The sequence below is a fragment of the Pavona decussata genome, unplaced genomic scaffold (genome assembly GCF_977016875.1).
Source record: "Pavona decussata unplaced genomic scaffold, jaPavDecu1.1 SCAFFOLD_691, whole genome shotgun sequence".
In the NCBI taxonomy this organism is placed as follows: domain Eukaryota; kingdom Metazoa; phylum Cnidaria; class Anthozoa; order Scleractinia; family Agariciidae; genus Pavona; species Pavona decussata.
In genome coordinates this window covers 113,237-137,438 of record NW_028145893.1, presented here as the reverse complement: position 1 = coordinate 137,438, position 24,202 = coordinate 113,237, and the positions used below count along the sequence as shown (strand labels likewise).

Below are 24,202 nucleotides of genomic sequence, written 5' to 3'. Positions count from 1 at the left end.
CTTGCCGTCAAGGATAGTCTGGCTAGACACTACAGGAGCAGGGCTAACAGGCCACATGACTCGGGGGTGCCTTACTTAAATCCAGGGGGGGTAGGGTGGGTCGGAATTTGACACTTAATGCATTTTCTCGCTTGAGTGAGTATAGGTATGGCTGCATTAGTTTGCTCTGATTTCAATTGCAGACTACATGAAGCTGTCAGATTGCCTTGAAGACATGGAACATAAACACAAGACTCAAGTTGGCTGTTGGATGGCAACAGTTTGCGGTGTCACGGTAAGTTTCCAGCAAACAGGGGGATTCTAGTGGACAAGGCATTTTAAGTTGTGCGCCCGGTTTTCATAAAATCAGGTATATATCTCTGGTGAATGATGGGTTAGCTGGTAAATTAATTCTGCAGCTGACTGGAATGATGTCATGTAGTGCCAGAGGCCACCTTAAAGTGAACAAAAGTTGGATTTTCTTGAAATATATGCCTGGAGTTTTGAAAACGAGTGCAAAATTTAAGGCTGGGAGCCAGGCAGGAACACAGCCGCAGGCTGTGTTTCTGCCTTGAGTGGAGCTCTTATTTGTAGGGGGCTTGCCGTCAAGGATAGTCTGGCTAGACACTACAGGAGCAGGGCTAACAGGCCACATGACTCGGGGGTGCCTTACTTAAATCCAGGGGGGGTAGGGTGGGTCGGAATTTGACACTTAATGCATTTTCTCGCTTGAGTGAGTATAGGTATGGCTGCATTAGTTTGCTCTGATTTCAATTGCAGACTACATGAAGCTGTCAGATTGCCTTGAAGACATGGAACATAAACACAAGACTCAAGTTGGCTGTTGGATGGCAACAGTTTGCGGTGTCACGGTAAGTTTCCAGCAAACAGGGGATTCTAGTGGACAAGGCATTTTAAGTTGTGCGCCCGGTTTTCATAAAATCAGGTATATATCTCTGGTGAATGATGGGTTAGCTGGTAAATTAATTCTGCAGCTGACTGGAATGATGTCATGTAGTGCCAGAGGCCACCTTAAAGTGAACAAAAGTTGGATTTTCTTGAAATATATGCCTGGAGTTTTGAAAACGAGTGCAAAATTTAAGGCTGGGAGCCAGGCAGGAACACAGCCGCAGGCTGTGTTTCTGCCTTGAGTGGAGCTCTTATTTGTAGGGGGCTTGCCGTCAAGGATAGTCTGGCTAGACACTACAGGAGCAGGGCTAACAGGCCACATGACTCGGGGGTGCCTTACTTAAATCCAGGGGGGGTAGGGTGGGTCGGAATTTGACACTTAATGCATTTTCTCGCTTGAGTGAGTATAGGTATGGCTGCATTAGTTTGCTCTGATTTCAATTGCAGACTACATGAAGCTGTCAGATTGCCTTGAAGACATGGAACATAAACACAAGACTCAAGTTGGCTGTTGGATGGCAACAGTTTGCGGTGTCACGGTAAGTTTCCAGCAAACAGGGGGATTCTAGTGGACAAGGCATTTTAAGTTGTGCGCCCGGTTTTCATAAAATCAGGTATATATCTCTGGTGAATGATGGGTTAGCTGGTAAATTAATTCTGCAGCTGACTGGAATGATGTCATGTAGTGCCAGAGGCCACCTTAAAGTGAACAAAAGTTGGATTTTCTTGAAATATATGCCTGGAGTTTTGAAAACGAGTGCAAAATTTAAGGCTGGGAGCCAGGCAGGAACACAGCCGCAGGCTGTGTTTCTGCCTTGAGTGGAGCTCTTATTTGTAGGGGGCTTGCCGTCAAGGATAGTCTGGCTAGACACTACAGGAGCAGGGCTAACAGGCCACATGACTCGGGGGTACGGATCTATCACGGAAATAATGGCGAGGTTTCTCAATTAACTTCAGTGATGTGAACAAAATGGGATATTTATCAGTTTTAATTTTGTAATCCGTTTTGTGGTGTGAGGCTAGTTGATCAGTATACTATCATAAATTGCATCCGATTGCGTGACTTCACGAACCAAAGAACATGTGCGTACTAAGGAGGCTACAGAATAATATACATCACTTGGTCTTTCACAACTTTTTTTTAATCGGTTCCGTTTAGAAAGAACTTACCTTAATGAAAATAGCACAATGAACGATGCTTGCAAAAATGTATATTTAGCATCTGAAAACACTTGCATTGTCAGCAACTTGAAGGAGAATTTCTGGACATTAAGAGCAATTCTCCAGGAAAGTGAAGCAAAGTTAAAAATGAAAAATTATAAACCCCCTTTAATTTTTGTGGGGGGAATAGGGGGGGGGGGGGAGGAGGAAGGGGAAGGAGGTTACCTTGGGGGATAAACAAAAACAACCTTATTTGGATCGGCAGATGTATCGTTGCCATGGTAACCGCACTAGATGACGTCGGCCTTAGGGCTATGCTTTGACCAAAAGTTCTACTCTCAAAAAGTAAAAGTAAACGAGTCTGGTTCTCGAGTGCATGTGAACCAATTCAAATCAAATTCACACAGATGGTAGAGCCACTCTCCCGGTCTATAAAATTCGCCGTAAAAATAATTTGGGTTTCATAAACAAGAAGAAAATGCTCGTCTTACTATGTTCCCTGTCAGCCATTTAGACAAGCAGGAAAAACAAGCACAACCATATTCCTAATTTCTCCGAAAGTACTCTTTCCACATGAACCAAATTAGCAGCAGAGATAACACAGATATTGACGTTACTAAATATCATAAAATCCAGTTGGGGTAAACTATATTCTGGCCATGAGTGCTGAAGACTTGCAGAAAATTGCAAAATTGGTAATTTTGAGGGATCTAGTATTCGCTTCAAACAGGCTTAAGAGTGAGAAAGTCAGCTTCAAAAGTATCTTTTATCATCTTGTCTGCTAACAACATTTAGTTAATAATAAGGTTTTGGCCAACAAATTTGATGAAATATAAATTGATACAAAACCTACCTCGAAGGTTTTGGGAATTTCTTCAGGATACTTTCGTCGCGTGGTTCTCTCCAGTGTCTCTCCTTCGCACGCTTCGTTTTTTTGGACCAAATCTAGCGCAGACCCTAATCTAACAGTTACTCCCATCGAATATCCAGTTTGCAGTGTTTCAGACTAGAGATGATGATACAAGTAGCCCGCATACACTTGACAAAGAATAGTTGGCAAGGTCAAAATATGGTCGTAATACTAGCGATTCAGCAGTCGAGCACCTGAATTCATCAATATTATCCAACCAGGAAGAAACGTAAGTGTGTCAAGATCAAGGTACAAAGCAAATGCATGCCATTGAACAATGCAAAGTAACATTTTTGGCTAAAATCAAGTCAGTTATTGGGATTGTCGACAAGCCAAGAATGGTGAATAAACTGAACGCAAAGGCCGGAAGTCCGAGAAGCACGACTGCTGACCGGATGTAACACAATCTAATGGGATGTGACACCGGATGTAAGTGTAACGATATACTCTTGTAAATCCCCAGCAATCTTGGTGATGTTGACAAATATCAAGCGAGCTTGCTTCATCGTGATTAACATCAAAACCCTAGTAAAAATGTATGCGTTTAGGCATATCCAGTACCTTGTTACAAACAGACTTAGGAACAGCGCAACAACAATGTACCATACACGAAGAAAACCATAGTTTCTTTAAACAAATGCTGAGAATCTGCATCATAACATAAATCTAAACACAAAAACCAAGTCATCGAAGCTGAACTAAAGCTTGGGTGAAAATTGAACGCATGATCATAATAGCCGCACCTCCCCCCCCCCCCCCCCCAAAAAAAAAAAAAAAGGATTGCTTTATAGACTGTAAAAATGCAATTACAAATTCAGTTATGATTAACTGTTCGTGATGACAAAAGAAGGAAAAATTCGCACGTGAAATGTTACATTTATTTACCTGCACGGCAAAGAATAAGATCCATTTCGTCGTTGATTTCATCACGGTCTATACCAAGGCCGTAGGCTTGCAAGCGTTTATGGAGGATGTAAAGTGTAATTTTCTTTAGCACTGTCTTGATTAATTTTACAAATTGAAATAATACCAGACCAAATAATCACCGACTATGAGGTAAAATCACATTATCGGAAGTAGCCTTGCTAGCACTATATCACATTCTCTGCCTATGACGAATAGGTAGTCAATTCTCGCGGGATTCTACTAAGTCTCGAAGTGGTTGGCCTCAACTAAATTTGGCGTCTAACTGACAAACTAAGCCTGAATATGTGAGGCTTGCTTATAAAGCAAAGCAAGAGTAAGGAGCGTACTCGAGGAGCTTTAAAATAGAGAGAAAGGATATTTAATAAGAGGGGAAGGGGGGAAGCAAATTAGAGCGGAAAGGGACTTAAAAAGGAAAGAGACGACTATAGAGATCTTTTACGTCATTTCAAATTATAGATTGTGGTAAGGATAGTGCATAACCCTTCATTGCAAGCAATGTCAGCCAGTTTTCAGTCCATTTTCTCAGAGTCGGGTGTGTTTTGTGGTTTGGGTCTATTAGAAATTGAACACTGTCTAGACTGGGATTTTTACCGTTTTCTTGAGACCGGCCTGGAACTCTTAGCCTGTTAAAAACATGAAAATGAAACCTACCCCCAGCTGTTGAAAGAGCAGACAACTTTATCTACTGGACAAAATGTATTAGTTGAAGTACATTTTGTCCGCTGCATAGCGAATTATCAACTCTGGGATAAGCAGGGGCGGGGGTGTGAGGGGGGTTCGGGCAGTAGACGAAAACAACCCCGAAGATAATCCTGTACATGTTATTAGCTTCATTTTCGGAGTGGTGTGTTAGCCAAGTATGTAATAAACTCTTATGAGGTCGTAATTGACAATGAAACCAACAGCAACAAACTTTATTTACATGTCAATAAACTCTTTTCGTTGCGTTCGATTGACCTTGCTCCGGAAATAAAATAAGCGGAATAGCTGTTAAATTTCTCTTCTTAAGAAATTGGGAGGCCAATTCTGCAAACTATCGCTGACACACGAGAATTTAAGAGCTGTCTCCGTACTCCAGTAACTCCTAAAACTTTTTGCTGATGAGGGATTTCTTGTCATCATTGTATGTATTCCTATTCCGGAATAGGGTCAATTGAACACACCGTTACAGTTTTGCAAAAGCATAAAGCAAACAAAGCAACAGATTTTTTAAATTAATTAACGGACAAAGGAAACAAGCTAAAACTAAATATCATTTAAAAGTCACAACGGACTGAATAATGATCTCACAAGCTAGCTGAGAGTGCCAGCATCAAGATTTATGTACATGACAATAAACTCTCAGTACAGTCTTGCAAAAGCATCAAGCTAAACAAAAATACAAATTTATTAAGTTATTAACGGACTAGACCTAGGTAAGTAATTTAAAACTGAGTCACAATGGACTGAATTCATATTGATCTAACAAGTAAGCTAAGGCAAGGGGAGATTGACTTCGTCGTCTCACTTTATTATTTATTAACAAATGAGGTATTCATTAATTCTTTTTTCACGTTTTGTACTACTTAACTTTTTGATGTCTGGAAATTGATACCGTTTGCTATAATGCATTGCCTATTTAGTGTGAAAGACCCTATCCCCAATAGACTCCCATCATGTGTGGTTTATAAATTTTCGTGTGCAGGCTGTGCAGCTTGCTATGTCGGTGTGACCACCAGACATTTCAACACACGTGTAAAAGAACACTTGGAAACGGATAGGGTCTCACACATCTTCAAGCTTCTGGAGACTTCTTCAGCATGTCGCTCTGCATGCTCCCGTGACAATTTTGCCATCATCGATCAGGCATCCTCGCGGTTTGCCCTCAAACACGCGCGGCTGCCTTTCGTTGCGTTTTGCTGGCGTAGCACGCGCAGAACTGTGAACCGTTACAAAGCCGTGATTCAGTTGGCTTTTAAAAATAACCAATGAAGGCCGAAGTTGTTTGGCCGAAACATCTTTGATGCTTAATTAACGTTGTTTCTAACGTTAACAATAGTCAGTGCCAAACAAATTTTTAGTTCTGATCTAGGTAAAAGTCTTACGGTAAGTTTCCCTGCAAGAAATGCCTTAAATATCTATGATAAGCCGAATTTAGATTCTTAGTTACCTAAACAACTGCTTCAGTTGCCTCTGCACTGGAAACGTTGCTTAGGAGTAGTGTGTCATGCAGTGGCCCGGGTGTAGCTTTGCGGCTTACAAGACAACAAGAGGGAACTCCTGAACTGCTGCCGGCTGGGATCTACAACGCAAAAGTGAAACCAGAGCTCTTTTGAACTCTGGCATTCTAAACGCGTACAATATTGGATTAACAAGTGAGTTTGCGTAAAATGAAAATAAAAAGGCATTAAATAAATAAAAATGCGTTGAAAGAGAAAGGGTAATAACAAACGAATTACTGATCAAGCGAAGATAATTGAAAACAATAAAGGGCAACCACACCATTAATGATACCACAGTCATGATGAATAATGTCTTGGTCAGCTTTTTCTCTCTGCTTGCTGCACCATGATGCTGAGGGCGGGCTCCACAACTAATTTTAACAGCAATGGAAACGTAGGAAACGAAGATAAAAAATAGGCAAATAGAAATGAAGGAATAGTGAGACACAAACAAACGGTAAACCTGGCTCTTATCTCCCAGTTTCCGAATAACTTGGAATGCAATTGAATATAATCCAGCTGTAACCCAAATGAGCGCAACAGCTCCTTCAAACACCCATTTGTTGATGAGGCGATGCTTGAATGGACGAAAGGTGCCGTGCAACCGTTCCAAAGAAATGGCAGCGAGGTTTGTTATAGAGGCGAAGATAAACGTGTTATGCACGACATTTATCACGCTATCCCAGAGTCCAAAATAAGACAAGTCGTACTGCCAAAAGTGACAATAAACTCCGGTGAAAAAGAAACACAGCGCTTCCGCATATCCTCCAACAAACATATCTGTAACTGCCAGGTTGATCACCAGGTACATGGAGCGCTTACGGAGACCACGGTTTTTGATGAAAACGATTATAGTAAGGATATTAAGCGTTACTATAGCAACAGACTCGGTCATGAATACTGTAAGCAAGGCAATGCACTCAGATGAAGAGAGCCACAGGAAACTTGTTTCGCCTTGTGTTCCGTTTTGTTGGTTGGAAGAATTAACCATCTGTAGAAGGAATCGAAGGAAAGAAATTGCATCAGAACTTTAGAAGGATAAAGCACAAGTTTTAGTTAAAATAAAATATATACATGTACGTTACCACAAAAGTAGCAGTTTTTGGTCGTCGTCACCCGGCTGTTTAATACAAAAAGCCGCTGGCTCTCACTAAATTACTGTACCACGATTCCCAACCTCATTATTACTTTTGATTGCTTTTGAAACATAAATTTGCAAAACATATTCAGCAGAAAGTTGTGTTATTTAGCTGACCTTTGCTGGGTATGTGTAAAATTCCGTTCTTAGTTCTATCTCGTTCTAAAAAATAAACCTTTCATCGTGCGAATATAACCGCGTGCAGTGTACGTTATTGCTCCCGGTTGCGATTTCGTACAGGCAAGTTGATCGTGTGAGAAACTGCTGTGGCTTATTTCTGCGTTTCATGAATAGCTCAATTTATTCAGAAGCAATTTTAGTTTTTCACAGACTGAGAAGAAACGTTTTGAAACGGTAAACTGTTAACTTGTTATTCCTATAAAAGGAATATTCAGGAGCTCGGTTTAGGTGAAATGACTAGTAACGTAACTAAACCTTTCACTGCTTTCATGTTAGTAATCTGTAACACTGAGTGTTAAAATGCGAACTACACAACGGCTCACTAACAATTGTACAAAGACAAAAATATCAAAGCTTTGATTTGTCGATCTAAAGGGGTGTATCAAAGAATACAGCCTTTGAAAGATAGATGATATCTAAGCTGGGTTTTTTCCTGCAGAAAATGCGTATAGGGCAAAATGCGACAACATATTTCATCAGTATTTCATTCGGGTCACGGGTATGAAATATGCAATATGAACCAATGATGAATGCTAGCAAGGGCACACGCTTCGTTGACTCAATTCTGTGCCCTCTGCTGAAGAGCAAACTGATTGGATGGGCTTTTTGGTTAAATTCTGTTCTTTCGTTTTCTCCTTGTAAAAGTGAATTCAAAAGTTTATAAAATAGACGCTGAAAGATAATTCGAAACCGACGTTTCGGCAATGCTGCCTTCTTCAGGGTCGGCAAAACTAAACTGTTGAAAAGTTCGTTCAACGGTATAGTTTTGTACCCTGAAGAATGCAGCATTGCCGAAACGTCGGTTTCGAATTATCTTTCAGCGTCTATTTTATAACTTTTGAATTTACATTTATTAACTACGCTGCGCAGTATTACAATTTTTATTACACAAGCTAATTCTCCTTGTAAAGATGGATTTCCACTGTCGCGTAAATTTAATGTGCGTACCAACGTAAATTTAGTTGGCTTTAGGTACGTAAACCGGCAAAATAACAAGCGACATATGAACGGCGTGCGTAGACGTGAAAAGTTGAACAACGTTCAACTTTTTACAGTTATGCACGCAGCTCAAAATTTGTTCTTATTTTGTTTACCTACGTAAATCCAGCTAAATTTATATATGTACGCATGTAAATTTACAAGACAGTGGAAATTCACCTCAAGAGGCGTTCTATCAACGGCTTGCTTAAACGTAAAAAGTTGAGCCTTGTTCAACTTTTTACGTTTACGCACGCGGTTCACCGCCATCGCTTCTTACTTTATTTAAACAAGTAAGGCCAGCTAAATTTACGTCTTTACTCACGGAAAGTTTACGCGACAGTGGAAATCCACCTTCAGAGATCAACCAATAGAATTAAGTCTGACACTAGTTCAGTCTTTGGTAAACCTGACAACACATTGAGGAAATTTTGTTTCACGTAAACTGAATCTTTCTCCATTCTCGCACAAACGAGTCATTTGTCGTGGCAACTTTTTTCATGACTGAGCAACATATGTTTCTGATTCTTTTTGTTTTTGCGCCAGTATTTCCCGGTTTACGCGAGAAGGAAACTTTGTCTTTTGGATAATCAAACTTTTCGGCATTTTTTCGGGTGAGCCAGCCCCAAACAAGTTGCGAATTTTGGTAGTCGTTTCACAATCATCATATCGTTTCTGAGCTAGAGACCTTACAATAGCTGACCGCCTTTGAATTATTTAAAATTATCGCTGTTTTAAGGCTGGTTTCCATATGATCGCGGATCGCAGATCAAAATAAGGTCTGCGATCGTCTGCGATCATATGTAAACATACTTCTGCGATCTTCTGCGATCCTGCGATCGCGATCACAGACGATCGCAGAAGATAGAACCATGTTCTATCTCCTGCGATCGTCTGCGATCCCTTGCGATCAATCGCGATTGTGCGATCATATGGAAACCAAAGTTTTGCGATCCGCGATGGAAACACATCCCATAATATTTCGAGTTCTCTCCCACGATTCAACGATCGTATCTTCTAGTGTAGGAACGGTCTACGTAGCGACACTCATTTCGTTGTCGTCATGGCTGAGATTGAACATGTTAGTAACGAGAAATTTCTGGAGGAAGTTGCACGTTATGAATATGTTAACATCGCAACAGCAAAGATTTTAAAGTTAAGACAAGAACAAAAAGGCCAACTTTTGGGGAAAAAAATAGGGCAGAAGTGTAATTTATCGGCCTAAGAAGCGGAGGCCAAATTTCGCAACATAAGAACTTCATACGGTCGTCATCGAATCCAAAACTGATGTTTTTTTCCACGCTTTTGGAGCTGACGACGACGTCGCTTTATGACAAACAGAAGAAGTAAGTTTGCTTGCAGCAAAATCTCCGCTCTTCTACGTTCGTCATGTTGTTTGCTCTTCAGCCTACACACGCGTGTGACCAAAACGTATGGCTACGGTCGGCTCTGCGATCGTTGCGATTATACGGAAACAGCTTTTTTTGCGATCGTCTGCGATTGTTTGCGATCTCCGATCTGCGATTTACGATAGCCTGCGATCGTCTGCGATCATATGGAAACCAGTCTTAGTAAAGCTGGACACATGGAACAAAGCTAACTAACAAAGCTAACCATGCAAAGATAACCGTGCGAACCGTGCAAATTCGAAATATTAATATTTTTTTATGAAATGAGAATTAACATTAATATTTTAAGGCCTTAAATTGGGTTTTAATTTTATCCGTACTCAACTTCTTTTATTCGTGTTAAACTGTGCGAAATAAAATCCTACTTTATGCTAAAATCTAGAGTTAAGGAAAATTTGACAAAAAAAATAAATAAATAAATTCGTCAAAGAATTACTGATCCTTCCCGTCTAATCGTCATGGGGATTTTCATACATTCTGATTTAACTACAATCCGTAAACCAAGACACTAGGACAGCGGATATATAAATCCCATATCAACAACATCATGTTAGTATTATTTCGGAAATGTCTTCTATATATTTGCATCCCGACAAAAAGTGTAGGCAAACGCAGGCATGCCGGAGTTAATTTCCAGTAAACCAGCATTGCTTGTAGGTTCTGGTACTAACGCGTGTGAATAGGTGAACGTTAACGGGTAGGACATCGCCAAAGAAAAGGCATCACTTGAACTTTCGAAACTATTATCAAGATTGGTTTCGTTTAAAAAAAGCTTACCTTAGGGTAGGTTGATCAACAGTGATTGTTCTTTATCGACTCAGAACGGCGCTTGCAAAATTCAGTTGAAAAGAAGCTGAAAATACATTAACGGCGGCCAACTCTAGCTGCGAATGTGTGCTGCGAGTTATGAGTTGGCCATGTAAATATGCAACAACAATATAGCAGTTGTCGGAGTATATTTAGTTTTACGAGCCAACTGTCAATAATTTACGCGACAGTTTCTGGGATTAATCGTTTTTGAAGTTTAACGTTTGTCTCATACGTTCCTTTTTAATTTTTCAGAACAAAAATAATACAGAACTTGATACAAGCTGTTTGTTCAATGGACTCTATTAAGCAGACTTGCTGGCACGATACGATATTGCCTATGACACACTTACTAGTCGTATTTCGATGTACTCTGCTAAATCATTTGGTGGATTGAAATCAAATTAATCAGAATCTAAACAAGCTAAGCCAAAGAATGTAAAGTCCGGCTTCAGCAGCAAAAGTAGAGATAAACTCAGAATCGTTATTCATAAACAGTTGCACCTGTTTAATTTGTAACTAATGCTAATCATCGCCTTTCGTTAGAGCTTCCGCCTACCGCTTTTAGTCAAACACTTACGCAAGTAAGGGTAATAACAGTTTGCATTTGATAGCGCGTATGTATGTCGAAAAACCCAGTAGTGAATGAATATTCTATGTATATATACGCAAGCTGATGAAAACGTTTTTATTTCATATAACCTTTCTCTTTATGAATTGGCTATTAAAATGTTAATGCTTAGACAATTAAAAACTTCCTCAAAATAAAGTTTTACCCTCTTTCGCGTAAACAATCGATTTTGATAATGTTTCCTGATCTGATATCTTTCAATTCACGTCATGATCTTTTATCATCTGATAGTGATCGTTCTTAATCTTTATGATAAAACAAAACCCCAAGTTATTCTGTTCCCTAAGAAAAGACAGAACAGTTTCAACCATGCGTCTCTTGAGTTTCTTATACCAACTGTTTGTTTAATGGACTGTATTAAGCAGACTTGCTGGCACGATGCGATATTGCCTATGATAAATAGGTAGTCGTATTTCGATGTACTCCACTAAATCTCCTGGCAGTTTGGACTTTGATCAATCAGAATCTAAACAAGCTAAGCCAGAGAATGTGAAGTCCGGCTTCAGCGGCAAAAGTAGAGACAAACTCCAAACCGTTATTCATGAAAAGGTGCACCTGTTTAATTTGTTGCTGCTAATTATCGCCTTTCTCTAGAACGTTGGCTTACCGCTTTCTATCAACAACTAGCGTCAGTAAAGTTAATAACAGTTTGTAATTTATACAAAGGAAGTATCAGTATCCCGAAAAACCCAGTAGTGGGTTAACAATCTATTTGTACATATTTTGCTAGGCGATGAAAACATTTTTGTGTCGTATCACCTTTCACTCTGTGAATTGACTATTTCTAATAGTGATTACCACCAAACATCACGTGGTACTCTCTTGCGCTCCTGATGTTTACTCATCAGATACCTTTTAGTTCATCTATTTTTTTCTTTTATCATTTAATAGTGTTCGTTTGTAATCGTGAACATAACTCAGTTTACAAAAAAAAAAAAAAAAAACGACAACAACAACCGATCTGTTGCCTACGAAAAGACAGGGCAGCTGTGGCCGAGCGTCTCTACTTGACTCCTGCTTCAGATGTTTCAAGGAATCATTTACAATATGGCCCGAGTTCCGTATCACCTTGCATTCTGTGAATGGACTGTTTCTATTAATGATTACCACCAGGAAATTGAACTGCCGACAAGATCATATATGGTACCCTCTTACGCGTAAACAGCTGATAGCGATAAGTTTCCTCGTACGATACCTTTAAGTTTATCAATTTTTTTTATTATTTAATAGTGTTCGTTTGTAATCTTGAACATAAAACAAAAACCGGAGTTAGCGTTATCCTTTTGTCTACGAGAGAACAGAATAGCTGTTGTCGCGCGTCTCTATGTGACTTCCGCTACAGATGTTTCAATTGAGGAAGCACTTACGTTGGCATACTTTTCTTAATTTGTTATTAGCTCAGGCCTTTAAGTGTGTGGGTTTCAACTTACCGATGTATCGTTTGGTCGCAGCCGTAAGTTTGTCTCAAACTTGCTTGCACTGTTTTGATATTAAATATGTTTTTACAGTATTAGGTTTTACTTTTTCTGACAATTCATCAGGCCGAAGGGTTCCCACTCTTAATTAGTTTTCACGTTTGAACGTTGGGTTATTGAACTTTTGTGTGATGAACTGACTGGTATAAAGTGCAGGAAATTTACTTCAAGAAAGCTGCTTAATATTAGGTGTTTATCACTGTTTCTTAACAAGCGTTTGTTGCTTTAGAAATATGACATCAAACAATCACCAATAACTGTGAATTTTACGAGAAACATCTACGTATGTGGAAAATGACGATCATGGGGTACTTGTCATTTTTACATTTTCGGTCTGTTGGGAATTCAATTTCTTGCCCTAATTACAGTGAGGCTCGAAAAAAAATAGGTTTTATTCTGTCCTTTTCAGTAAAAAAAAATTCTTTGTAGCTCCATTAAAACACATGAAAAAGCAACAAGGATCTCGGTATTTGCAATCATTCGTTTCAGGCGAGCTGCAATTTTCAAAAGCTCTATTTTCACTGGACCCTTACAGCCACGTTGTTTCTTTTCTTTTCTTTTTTATAGGCCTGGGAACATTGTCCTCTTGTTCGCTTTTTGTCCCCTCGACCAAGCATGTAAGACGTTGTAAACGGGGCAGATCACCCCGATCAGAGAAAGAATAATATTTTCTTCGCCGCAGTTTTAATCTTTTGCCTCGGAGGCTAAAAAACGTTTCATTATGCATAAAGAATAGCACACCACAATGGTTTTTCCATTGTTTCTTTTAAATGGCAGGACGTGCATTTTGATGGACATTTTTCAGTGATGGCGTTTGCTGATCGACTAGCAAACTGTGCAAAACATATTTATTACATGATGTGTGCCTGGAATGATATGAGGTCTCTCAGTAATATGTCAAAACAAGAACAGATGCCTCGCTTCCTATAGCTTTCTTCAGTTTTCAAACCTCTGTTCAAACACGTCTATGGTAATTTGTGGAAATTAGTGTTCACGGTATCTTTATTGTTTTCATTGTATTCCCTCACTCCACAAACTCTGAGAGGACTGGCACTAGTGGAGGATTGTGGGATAGTTTGGGTTACGCGTGAAAAGATATGCATTGCGCGACAATGAAGCCTTTTTTTTGGGGGGGGGGGGGGGCAGTTCGGGGCATAGCGTTAGTGCTTTAGCTAAAACAACGTTTCCTTTTCATCTGACTGATACTATCATTCTTAAGGTTTCTTTTCCATCGCTCCAACAATGCCGCACTCGTACAAGATTCCCCATAAGTTCTGTTGTGGAGGAGATTTAACTGACTATTATGGTATCAGTTCACATGAAAGAGACTTTCTGGCTGATGCGATTTTGTGCACTGATTTGATCATCAGAGACTGCCCCGAAAAAGAAGACCACGCAGGAGCCGGTCAAATACTAGCCAGTATAAGACAGAAGTTCTGGATCCTTAGAGGACATGCGGCTGTACGGCGTGTGATTGGAAAGTGCCTGAAGTGTCACTTTTGGAAAGCTAAGCCGTGTGAGCAGATTATGGCTCCTTCTTCCAGTGCAAGAGTCACGCCTTGTGTTCCCCCCTTTTCCTCCGTTGGTGTTACTACTTTGGTCCGATGTTGGTAAAGTCAAGACGCAGTCAAGTTAAGAGATACGGATGTGTATTTACATGTTTAGCAATTCGAGCCGTGCACATTGAGATTGCTCACGACTTCACAACTGATTCATTTATTCAAGCTTTCACAAGATTTGTTAGTAGACAGGGTTCGCTGATCGAAGTTTTCAGCGACAACAGAACTAATTTTAGGGATGCAGAGACCGAAATCAACATTGCTTTGGAGCATTCTGTGGAACCTCGATCGAATTGACAACTGTTTAAGGAGACGTGGGATAAGGTGGAACTTCAATCCTCCACATGCAAGCCACGCTGGTGGTGTCTGGGAACGAATGATACGCTCTATTCGAAAGATTCTCCGTTCGCTTTTGGGTTCTCAGATCGTGGATGATGAAACTTTACTAACCCGTATGGCAGAAGTTGAGAAGATATTAAATGTCGACCGTCCTCTCACCCTCCCCCGACCAATGATTTGAACGATCCTGAGCCTCTCACTGCAAGTAAACTACTCCTCTTGCGGCCAAACGTATGTTTTCCTCCTGGAGAATCAGACGCTGTCGACATCTGGAAGTAAACGCTGGAAACAAGCCCAGTATCTGGCGGACATATTCTGGAAACGATGGATACTTGAGTACTTGCCGTCGCTTTAAGTCAGATAGACGATGAGAAGTCCAAAGACTACTGCAAAGCTGACACAACGTAATATATTTTAAAACAATATTTCGGCTGGCCAAACCAGCCTTCTTCAGGTTTAGATGTTACTAAATTATATAAATGAAATTACAATATATATCATGGAGGATGTTGCAATACATGGGAGCAGCGGAAATGACGTTTACAAGGTGGTACCAAAGGATGAGGAAATAAGTAAAATAAAATAAAAAAATTACAATTCATCACGTCTATTCAAACCGTGGGGTTCCAAGGTCCCCGCTAAATCTATAAGAAAAGATTCTCTGGCTTTTCTGATTGAATCACGTGAGGAGTGGATAACTTCAAGTGGTATTAGTTGCATGTCAGTGTGGCAGTGGTTAGGTTGAGAAAGAAAACGTTCAGAAACAGTGGTTGGTTTGGATGAAATGTTAGTTTTGTCAACTGGGCGTCTATGTTCGTTGAATCTGTCTTTGAGACGTCGCTTAGTTTCACCTATGTATTGTAAATGGCAGCGGTTACATTGTACCATGTAGATTAAATTTTTGGTGTTACAGGTTATGTGTGAAGTGATGTTACGGGTTTCGCCTGTTGAAGAAAATGTGTAATGTTTAAGACCGTTAGTAATGTAAGGACAAGTGGCACAATTTTGTCCACAGCGGAAAGATCCTGGTGGTGAATTAGTGCTGTTAGGAGCGGTGACAGTCGGTAGCTGTGCTTTAACTAAAATGTCGCGAAGGTTGGAAGTGCGTCTGTAAGCGACGATAGGTGGGTGTTTAAAAACGTCCTGCAACGGTCGGAGGAAAGTAATATGTTAAAATGTTTGCGTAATATATTAGAGAGGTGAGGAAGTGCTGGGTTATATGTAACGACAAAAGGTATGCGGTTAATAGAGTCGTTACGGTTAGTTTGTAGAGCGTCAGTGCGAGAAATATTAGCAGCTCGTAGGAATTGTGAGTCCAGGAAGGTGTTATGATATCCTCGTGCGAGGAGATAAGCTTTTAATTCATTAATGCGGATTTGAAATGTAGCGTTAGTAGAACAGATACGGCGGATGCGAAGAGCTAAGCTAAATGGAATAGATGCTTTAGTATGTTGAGGATGGCATGATGAACTAAGAAGATGTTGGTGTTTATCTGTAGGTTTAGTGTATAGGTCAGTTTGTATAGTGCCGTTATGTAGAGATACCATTACGTCGAGAAAAGGAACGTTAGTTAATGAGTGACTGCTGGTGAACTTAATAGTGGGATGAATATTATTGAGGTAATCGATGAATATTTTAAGATGATCTAGACCTTCAGTCCAAATCATAAAAATATCATCAAGGAACCTCCACCAGGTATGGACATGGAAAGGAGCATTAGAGAGAGCGTTAATTTCGAAAATGCCGAGAAAAAGGCTAGCAAATGAAGGAGCCATCTTAGTACCCATGGCAGTACCATGGACCTGAAGATAGTGTTGCAGATTAAATGTGAAGTTATTCATGGTCAGTATTATGCGTAAGAGGTCACAAAGTGTCTCAGTAGGAATGTGTTTGTCCGTACGAGTTTCAAGGAAATGACGGCAAGCATCAATTCCTTCCTTGTGTGGAATGTTGGTGTACAATGATGAAACGTCGAGAGTGACAAGCATGGCGTTACTAGGTAGAGTGCCAAGGTTAGAGAGTTTGTTAAGGAAGTCAGTAGTGTTTTTAATGTGCGAATCCAAGGAAGAGACGAGAGGGTTAATGTGGTAGTCAACGAATTGTGAGATGCGTTCAGTAGGGTGGCTGTTAGATGAAACTATGGGGCGTCCTGGGTTTCCAGTTTTGTGAATTTTAGGTAAAATGTAAAAGCGTCCAGGTTTAACGTCAGTTTGTATAAGGTATTGTTTCGTCTTTTCGTCAATGTAGCCGTCTTTGAGCATGCGTTGAACATAAATAGTAACTCGTTGTTGAATTTGGTTAGTTATGTCTCCGTCTTGTTTTCTGTAGAATTTAACGTCGTTAAGCTGTCGATTACATTCGTCTATGTACTAGGTTTAAGTCAAACAGAAATGGCACCGCCCGCGTCCAAATCTAGCAGTTGGAGATCTAGTTCTTGTGGCTGGCGAAAATTCTCCACGTGGACACTGGCCAAAGGAAATTGTGTGGGAAGTATTTCCAGATCGTAACGGAACTGTTCGACAAGTCGCTGTTAAAACGGCGACTTCGATCTTGCGGCGTGATATCCACAACTTATGCCTCTTAGAAGGTATCTCAGGATTGAAAGCCTAAAGAAACTTTGGCAAGAACACTCTAATAAACTTTTAAGTGACTAAGTACAGTTAAAAGTAGTTTTCGGTCTTTGTTTACTTTGTTTGGAAAGGCTTGCCATATTGCGTGCACCTTTCGGGGCCGGCATGTTACCGCGCTATGTAAATTTCTTCAGTTATTTTTCCTTTTCTCTGTTGTATTATCTCGTTGTCACGTGCGTCATGGAATTTAGCTCTTTTTTGTATAAATTTAGTTTAGCGTCGTTGTAAATTTCATTTCTAGTGTTTGTACTTGGCGATTTACGTTTCTCTGTTGCTTCTGTATTTTGGTTTTAAATATAGAATCACCGTTATTATTTTTCCTTCGGCGTTTTATTTTACTTTGTTATCGTTCCTTATTGTCATGTCATTTTTCCTTTTAGAACTGTGTCAACCTGGGACGGGTTGTTTTAATTCCCGTACAGCGAGTATCTTATGGAGACTTTGGTAATAAAACGATCTTGTAGTGAGCGCTGGTTCATTTAGCGGCTACAGATCATTAACCAGCAATAATTCTAAAATGGGCTAAATACAAAACGATGTATGACATTTTTTTCCCAAATTGAAGCTTAATTATTTCTGAAAAATGCTGCGATTACCCCTAAGTTTTTCTCGGATTCGAGATAGAGAGAGATAGATAGTTTATTTATCAAAAACCTTGCAGCCACAGGCTGAATTACGTTTGATTTACAATAACCCTTGCCGAGATCTGCTTTTCCCTCGCAGTTATAAACCGCGCAAATTATCTCTGTTTTAGGAGGCACCGCCGTCAAGAAACCCGACTATCTCGGACCATCCGGACATGCGCAAAACGTGTGCGCAATAGCAAACGGAGGCATCTTCCTTAATTTCGTCCTTATCCGGCAAAACACTGAACAAAATGCAGTTTTCGGTTTTACCAATCCCGCCGTAATAACATCTTACTCTGAACCCTCAGCCTGTGAAATTCGCATTTCCAAGCTCAAGTGAACCTGCAACCGTCTGATGCCCCGCCGTCCAATAGACCATTTCCAAGTTGCTTTGAACATCATTATGAAAGCGAGGCTAAGTGTAAAGTTTTTGTCATGAAAAGTAGTTTTCACTCATATACAAACAAAACTAATTTTCATATGGAAAGTTTTGCACTTAGCCTCGCTTTCATAGTGAGGTTCACAGCAACTCGGAAATGGCCTATTTAACTGCAAAACCTGGCAAGAACATGTCCAGGACACCTAATAGTGTTTAGCCGCTGTTCGGGAGCAGGGCAGACTCGGAGTAGTAACGCATTTCTTTTAGGAATAGTAGGACGGGCGAAACACGGGAATGCGCTTAAAAATCGACTCGTTCGAAAGGACGCAACGTTCGGAAGGCGATTGTCACACGCGCTTGTGGTTGTCGCCGCTTTGATTTATTACCATCCTTGAGACCAACAAGACAGTTCCCGTAGTCTGGGAGTGGGGGAGTGGTTGTTTTGGCGATAAAACTATCTTTCTGTGTATATTGGATGCCGTGTACTCCAAGCGTTAGTTTTAGTACAGGTTTGATGATACGCGATAATTTCACCCGTGAAAATTTGGCAGGACAATTAGGCACTTTTTTTAGAACTAACTTTGAACGTCCGCTTGGAGCATTAACCCTTTAACCATCAGTATCAAGATGTCTATTCTCCTCACCGTTCTCTACTTATTTCCTATAGGAGTGGTTGGGAGAATTCATTGTTCACATCAAGACTGTTTATCTTTGGTGATCATTTCTTATATTCTCACGACCTGCGTGTTTTATTAAGTAGTTGTATTGAACGGAGAAATAAGACGCTGATCATCATTGGGTCTTTAATTTGACGCATTTGATCCATTTTCCTACCTGTGACACCGCCAGTATAAAAGGCCTCAGATATAGAAATTGTAGCTGACTTGAGAGCGGTGTCTAATAGACCCTTCTCCAAAATGGCGGCCGAAAATTCAATTAAGTTAAAATTAAAAACGTATACCAGCACTAGAAAGGGCACTTTTTTACTTTAGGAACCCTGCAAAGTTGCAGCATATCAGGTGTAAAATCAGCTGAGAAAATGTAAGTTAAAAAATGAAAAAATTTACGGACGTTTGTATTACTGGGAGTATGACGTATACCCCCAGTCTTACAAACGTCTGTAAATATGTCAAATTTCATCTTACATTTCCTAAGCTGATAAAACACCTAATATGCTGAAAATTTGCAAAGTTACTAAAGTAAAGGTGCTCTTTTCAGTGCTGGTATCAGTTTTTCATTCAGTTAAATTTTGTACTCACTCAAATCTGTTGCCGCCATTCTGGCGAAGGGTCTAATAAAGGTCGTAACACCAAACTCAAAATAATTACTTTGGCCAATCACAAAGAACGTCAACAACACAATAGACCAAACAGAGCTGGAAGCAATTGCAGGCGTCAAGCGCGGGAGAACGCGTGAACCATGTCACGATTAGTTTAGGGTTGGCTTCCCATTGGTTAAGAAAGTGTCGCGAGTTTTCTAAACCAATTACGTAGCAAAACCAAGGCAAAAGTGAAATTACTTTCTACAGGCAATTGAATAATCCTTAATTCTGTGGTTGTATCAGTCAGACAATGTTTATTTCATAATATATCATATTGTGGCTTCCTTGCCCCGCAAATAACTACAGCTAGTCGTGGCCGAGCAAGACGAACACAACGTTTTACATGGTATCACAGATTTATAGCATCTCACAGTAATTGTCTCATTGTAAAAGACTGAGAACCCGTAATCTTTTCAATTTAGATATCACACTTACAGTCACAGAGAAGCTTTTCGTCGTCAAGAACGAGCGTGGACTTGCCCCTGGGGAGGAGAGCGATATTCAGTTTGAGTCGTTCACCATTCCTTCAGTTCAGCCTACGACAGAGGGATTCGACTGCATCGATATCTCCTATAAAATAAGGGTAACTATGGGAATATTTAATTTATATCACCAGTTCCGATGTATGGTTGATACAATTCTTGCAGTTAACAGTGATCCTCAACAAAAATTTACCGCTCTCCTAGTCAAAACTCGACCAACGATCTGTAAGCAAATGCAATCCCAACAGCGTCACTGTTTTTTTAAGTTACTGATTGGTGTAAGAAGTTGATGAATTCGTGAGTACATTTTAAAGACCTCAAAATAAACATTGTTATGAAAGAAAATGTCTTTGATACGTCTAATTTCTACGTTTCTCGCAGTTCCTTGCATTAAGAAACAAAGACGCTGGTCTAAGTAAAGCAGAGGTTAACAAACTCGTGAAACTCGCGAAAATTTGTTGCGACAAAATATTATCGTTATAAAAGTACTAAATGACTGTCCCGCAAGTGGAAAGGCTTCGAAGGAACCCAGTAGAGAGCTATGTATTACTAAGTTAACCAGACTGATTTTCTCTTTCAGAATATTCATGTTTTGAATTTTCATTTCACTTTTTTTTTGCGTGTGGCTAGAACTTTCAACACAGATATCGACTTTCCGGTCATAATAACTACAGTACCGCCCTGTGCCCAGCCATCTATCGACCCAGTTCTGAGTCAGCAGATCTACAGAGCTCTTGCTAATTATCTGGTGTCACGTGTTTCCGCTGAATTAGCCAATGATGATACTGCTGAAGAGGAGACAGAGCCGGGAATGGGCCGAGTTGTAAGCGATCGATCAGACGCGCAAGGCAATGCCGGTTAGTTTAGTTTACGGTGGCCAATTGATGGTTTGTATGTGACGTCATGGCGGCCATGTTGGTGTCCTGGAACAATGAGATTTTTCTCGTCAGTGACTTACCTTCCATTTTCTTGCAAACTATATGAACAAATGTGCTTTTGTTTTTTACACCAACATGGCGGCAATGCAAACCACCTATAGGCCATTTTACATTTTGTGCTTAGTGACCTGGCCTTGGATTGGAAGCGAGGCTGGGGTGACCTTCTTTTGATACAGACCTCACTGCTTTTCATATGTAAATGGGAACTAGTTAGCATTAGAACAGGGTGATCTACATATGAAAAGCATTGAGGTTTGTATCCAAAGGTCACCCCCAGCCTCGCTTAGAATCCAAGACCAGGTAACTTAGCACACAACTGTAAAATGGGCTATTAACCTTTAGTTATCAACTCTATTGATAAACCTTGTTTTCATTTCTACTCGCTACTGACGCAGTACCACAGTTGCTTTAGAAACTAACACGGTTATATATTAGTTTAGTCTGCGGTTTGATTCTACGTGCTGATCAATATTGGAGAATAAAACGTTGCTTGCGCTGGTTCTAACGGCGGCAGAAATTTTCTGGTTCAAAAACCAACAGTTAGTGGCCCAACAATGAAGTTCGCGCCTGGACTCGCTGACTATCAAAGAATAATCAGCAGTAAGAGAACCATTCAGAAATAGAACGTTGTATGCATTCAACTGCCCGGAATTGGACAAGAAAGAACCAGTATATCAGTCCGATAATTTCAACAAAATCGCGAGAGGGTCATTAATACCTTTATTGAACGACATGTCAGTATAAAATGCTGATTTTGGCGGTCTCTGTTCTTTTTTGGTTTAGGCTTACAAGCAACTCCTAACATGCAAGTCGAAAATAGCGACACGTCTGGATCCGGATCAGGGAAACCATATCAGTATTCAAGAATAGTATAAAACGTTGTGGGCTCTCCGCGAAGCGGAATGTTGTTATCTGAAGTTTCTTGCTCGTCTCCTCCACTTGGTGTAAGATTTATTTTTTTTTTATTTAGGGGACCAAAAAAAAAAAAGAAAAGAAAAGAAAAAAGTATTTAACACCAACTATATATAGTAAGCTTTAACTCCCAACCGTCCAACCTGTGGAGATGTATATTAATATAAGGTAGTTCTTCTTTTAGCTCCTTGGGTGTTAAAGCTCTTTGAAAAACAGTATTTTCCAGCAAGTATTTACAAGTATTTGTTTTGTTTCCTATCAACACACTCTAAAAAAGCTATGCTCCTCGCAAATATTCAAGGTTGTTAGTATTTTCTCGTAATGCCTTTGTTTGTTTGTTAAAAACTTTTTAAAAGTTTTGTTCTTTCTAATCGATTGTTTTAGTAAAACTCTTGTTTGGTTCAATCTATTAACAGGCTTGATAACTGAAGGTGACTTGTCCACCGTAAAGATATTCCAGTGACGAAGGCTAACGCTTGAAACGCCAGCGCTTGAATCTCTTTACGGTGGTCAATTTATCTTTAGTTATCAACTCTGTTGATAAACCAAATAGTCGTTTCTATTTCCCACCGACGCAGCACCACGGTTTCTTTAGAAACTTACCCCCTCATCCATGAGTAAAATTCAGTCGAACACTCAGGTGATCACTGAACACAGAGGTAAAGATTAACGATAAACGTCAACATAGACAACTGAAACTAAAGACGTGCTATTTAATGCCAGTAGTTTTAAGAGGCCGCAAGTTACGTTCTGGGCGTATAATAAAATTTACTTATTTAATACAGTGTGCCCACGTGAAGTGTAACGACTGATGGCGGAAATATTAATGAACAGGTTTATCTTTTAATTAAATATCTTGTCTTCTTCAAATACTACGACTGCTTTTGTATTTTAAGAATCTAATACCTCCAAAAGGGGGCTTATTAGAGGAGGAGGGAGCTTAAAATCTTGCGAAGATTCAATTCTATTCAAATCAACTCATAAACCGAGAACAAAAGCAACAAGTTTAATTTCATAGCAATAACTCTTACTGTTCTGCAAAAGCGTAAAGCCAAACAACAACAATATTATATTAAAAACAAAGTTGTACACTTCAACTAACAAAAGAAAGGAAAATATTAAGTTACACAGGATTGAATTTGTTAATAATAATCTATCACGGAAATAAAGGCGAGGTGACTCAATTAACTTTAATTATGTGAACGAAATGAGATATTTATTTTTAATTTGTAATCAGTTTTTTGGTGTGTAGCTGGTTGATCAGTATACTATCATAAATTGCATCCGATTGCGTGACGTGACGAACCAAAGAATATCTGGTACTAAGGAGACTACGGAATAATATGCATCACTTTGTCTTTCATAACTCTTTTTTAGAACAGTTCCGTTTAGAGTTTAGAAAAAAGCTTACATCTGTGAAAAAAAAAGCACAATGAACGGTGTCCGCAAAATTCAGTCGAAAAAGAAGTGACAATTCAAGGGCCAACACTAGCCGTGTGTTGGCCGGTCATATAAGGTCAAACCAATGTCTTGGTATATTTAGTTAGCATCTAAAAAACATTCGCATTGTCAGCAACTTGAAGGAGAATTTCTAGACTAAAGTGTTTATGGAAGATGTAAAGTGCAGTTTCTTTAGCACTGTCTTGTTTAGGTTTACGAATTGAAATAATACAGGACCAAATAATCACCAACTATGAGGTACTGATTCACATTATCAGAAGGAGCCTTAATGCATGTCATGTAGCGCACTATATTACATATGCATTCTTTGCCTATGACGCATACGTAGTTATTTCTCGTTGGATTCTAAAATCTGGTGATGATAGGCCTCAAATTAATTCGGAGTCTAAACAAGCTAAGCCGGACAATGAACGGTTTTAAAGCCAAACAAGAGTAAGACGCGATACGCTTAATAGAGAGAAAGGATATTTATTAAGACATTAGACTGCCAAACAATACGTGGTGGGGAGGGGAGAGGAAGGGCATAATAGAGGGGAAGAGGACTTAAAAAGAAAGGGACGACTATAGAGATCTTTTACGCCATTAAACATACTAGATTGTTGTAAGGATAGTAAGCAATGTCAGTTTCCAGTCCATTTTCTCGGAGAAGAGTGTGTTTGTGGCTGAAAGAACGGACAACTCTATCCACTTTACAAAATATATTGGAGTACATTTTGTCCGCTGCATAGCGAATTATCCACTCTGCGATAAGTAGGGAGGGGGTGGGGAATTAAACGAAAACAATCCCGAAGATAATCATATACATGTACATGTACGTTATTAGCTTCAAATTCGGTGTGCTTTGTTTGTT

At 39.8% G+C, this 24,202-nt stretch overlaps 2 protein-coding genes and 2 long non-coding RNA genes across 4 annotated transcripts in view; 2 read left to right on the top strand and 2 right to left on the bottom strand.

The window, feature by feature from the left end:
- Positions 1-187: 187 nt before the first annotated feature.
- Positions 188-1,627, top strand: LOC146449015 (uncharacterized). Its single transcript, XR_014860827.1, has 3 exons — positions 188-349; positions 760-851; positions 1,336-1,627. It is a non-coding gene; the product is annotated as an uncharacterized LOC146449015 (long non-coding RNA).
- Positions 1,628-6,121: 4,494 nt separating this feature from the next.
- LOC146449014 (adenosine receptor A3-like) lies at positions 6,122-7,159 on the bottom strand. The gene has a single exon (XM_085102047.1). The coding sequence runs from the start codon at positions 7,076-7,078 to the stop codon at positions 6,122-6,124; it is 957 nt and encodes a 318-aa protein (XP_084958173.1). The 5' UTR covers positions 7,079-7,159.
- A 7,841-nt stretch (positions 7,160-15,000) lies between these two features.
- Positions 15,001-17,340, bottom strand: LOC146449013 (uncharacterized). Its single transcript, XM_085102046.1, has 2 exons — positions 17,311-17,340; positions 15,001-16,972 (listed from the first exon to the last, which is right to left on the bottom strand). The coding sequence occupies exons 1-2, from the start codon at positions 17,338-17,340 to the stop codon at positions 15,683-15,685; spliced, it is 1,320 nt and encodes a 439-aa protein (XP_084958172.1). The 3' UTR covers positions 15,001-15,682.
- A 3,094-nt stretch (positions 17,341-20,434) lies between these two features.
- LOC146449009 (uncharacterized) overlaps positions 20,435-24,202 on the top strand; it is a 53,172-nt gene continuing 49,404 nt past the window's right edge. The window contains exons 1-2 of the long non-coding RNA XR_014860830.1: positions 20,435-20,898; positions 21,763-22,550. This is a non-coding gene — a long non-coding RNA (uncharacterized LOC146449009). The remainder of the gene's footprint in view (positions 20,899-21,762; positions 22,551-24,202) is intronic.

What these genes read in the sequence shown, in the direction of transcription:
- LOC146449013 (XM_085102046.1), bottom strand. Translation starts at nt 17,340, where the DNA reads ATGCCGGCCCCGAAAGGTGCACGCAATATG. An exon ending in CGAAAGGTGCACGCAATATG is followed by an intron (nt 16,973 to 17,310) that starts GCAAGCCTTTCC and finishes ACTTAAACCTAG; the next exon opens with TACATAGACGAATGTAATCG.
- LOC146449014 (XM_085102047.1), bottom strand. Translation starts at nt 7,078, where the DNA reads ATGGTTAATTCTTCCAACCAACAAAACGGAACACAAGGCGAAACAAGT.